Source organism: Sphaeroforma arctica, assembly GCF_001186125.1.
Source record: "Sphaeroforma arctica JP610 unplaced genomic scaffold supercont1.7, whole genome shotgun sequence".
NCBI lineage: Eukaryota > Ichthyosporea > Ichthyophonida > Sphaeroforma > Sphaeroforma arctica.
In genome coordinates this window covers 227,191-228,578 of record NW_014040551.1, presented here as the reverse complement: position 1 = coordinate 228,578, position 1,388 = coordinate 227,191, and the positions used below count along the sequence as shown (strand labels likewise).

General features: G+C 51.6%; 1 protein-coding gene across 1 annotated transcript; it reads right to left on the bottom strand.

The window, feature by feature from the left end:
• Positions 1-225: 225 nt before the first annotated feature.
• SARC_00275 (hypothetical protein) lies at positions 226-943 on the bottom strand (the record flags this gene model as incomplete). Its single annotated transcript, XM_014306073.1, has 2 exons — positions 226-756; positions 869-943. 2 exons carry the CDS (start codon positions 941-943, stop codon positions 226-228), a joined length of 606 nt encoding a protein of 201 aa, XP_014161548.1.
• Positions 944-1,388: the final 445 nt, after the last annotated feature.

Below are 1,388 nucleotides of genomic sequence, written 5' to 3'. Positions count from 1 at the left end.
CGCCAGAGCTGCATGACCATGAGAGTCTCGTGCCACATGTTGCTGTTCGTTGATGAAATCCGTAAACAGCGGCATCTCCTTTGAAGAGGCCGGTATCTTATTATCCGAGAGTATAATTGAGGATTGATACCATATTCCGGGGCGTCCAGCCCCTTGGCCTACAATTGTAAATGATAAAGTTTCATCCTCAGATGATTCCAGTGGCTGCAACTGCTTCAACCGTTGTTAGTATCTCTCAAGCAACTCCTGCTGTTGTCTCATCAATTGTTGTGATGTTGACTGTCGCTCCTTGTCCTGTTTCGACTCTCGACGGCGCTGTTTTGGGTGTTTCAGTGGGCGTGTCGTTGTTGTTGCTCCTCGATCTGCTGCCTGTCTCGCCTCCTGCCTTCGAGCCAGCGTCACCCCCTGAGCTTGCCCCTCATGTGGCGGTGTGGGTGGAATACTCGTTTGCCGCTGATGAGTCAAGAATACCTCACGTAGGATCCCTTGTTCGCTTGGAATTTGGTATCTGTCTGAGTTCCCGATATCCCTTAAGTACTCGGCGAGATTGACCCTGGTTCGATCCCTGGCGTTTAGTACGCCGTGGCTCCAAACCCTGACGCTCTCGCGTCTCTGGTGCCAGTTGTTGTCGACGTCGACTTTGGCCGATAGATGTGGAGTATCCCAGCTGGACCGGTCTTGGCAGCTTAACCGTCTTTGGGTTCGCCGCTCAGATGAGATCTTTGGGCAGGAATACACCATTGAACTCCTCGCATTCTAAGAGAATCACTTATAGGTTGTCTATTGCAGTATGGATTTTCTCTGTCGACCTTAACGACAAGCACTGATACGAGAACTCTGCCCCGTTTGACATTCTCCGCATTTTCACCTTTCGGAACGCCTCGGTGGTCTTGCCCGTCCCGTTTTGGGACACAGCTCCGTGGTTACCTTCCCTTTTTGACATGCTGACAAACTGGCCAACGGTTATCACGAACGAGGAAGGCATGTCCCCCCTCGCTAGTAAAAGAGCAGTAGAACTCCCACCTTGGAAGTCAGGGATTCTTGCATCGGGCTCCGCCGCTGGTGAGAGACTTGCTGGCACTGGCACACATTCAGAAATCCAAGGTGGCCCAGAAGAAGGCGGTCGACATCGAACGCGTGGACTGTCCTATGATCGGGATCGGCCGCCAAATCCTGTATACCCTGATGGCTGATCCCCCGTATAAAGCTGCTAAAGATTGGCTCGAACCCACAACGTCAACCCACAACGGTCTTTGCTCATGTAGCGCTTGTGATGCACCACATCCATGATGTCACAATTAAGAAAGAGTATCGTGCCCACGTAAAGAATTTGAAGGCTTACATCTTTACCTCACGTGGGTCGCGATGAGATACTATTCCGCGGTACC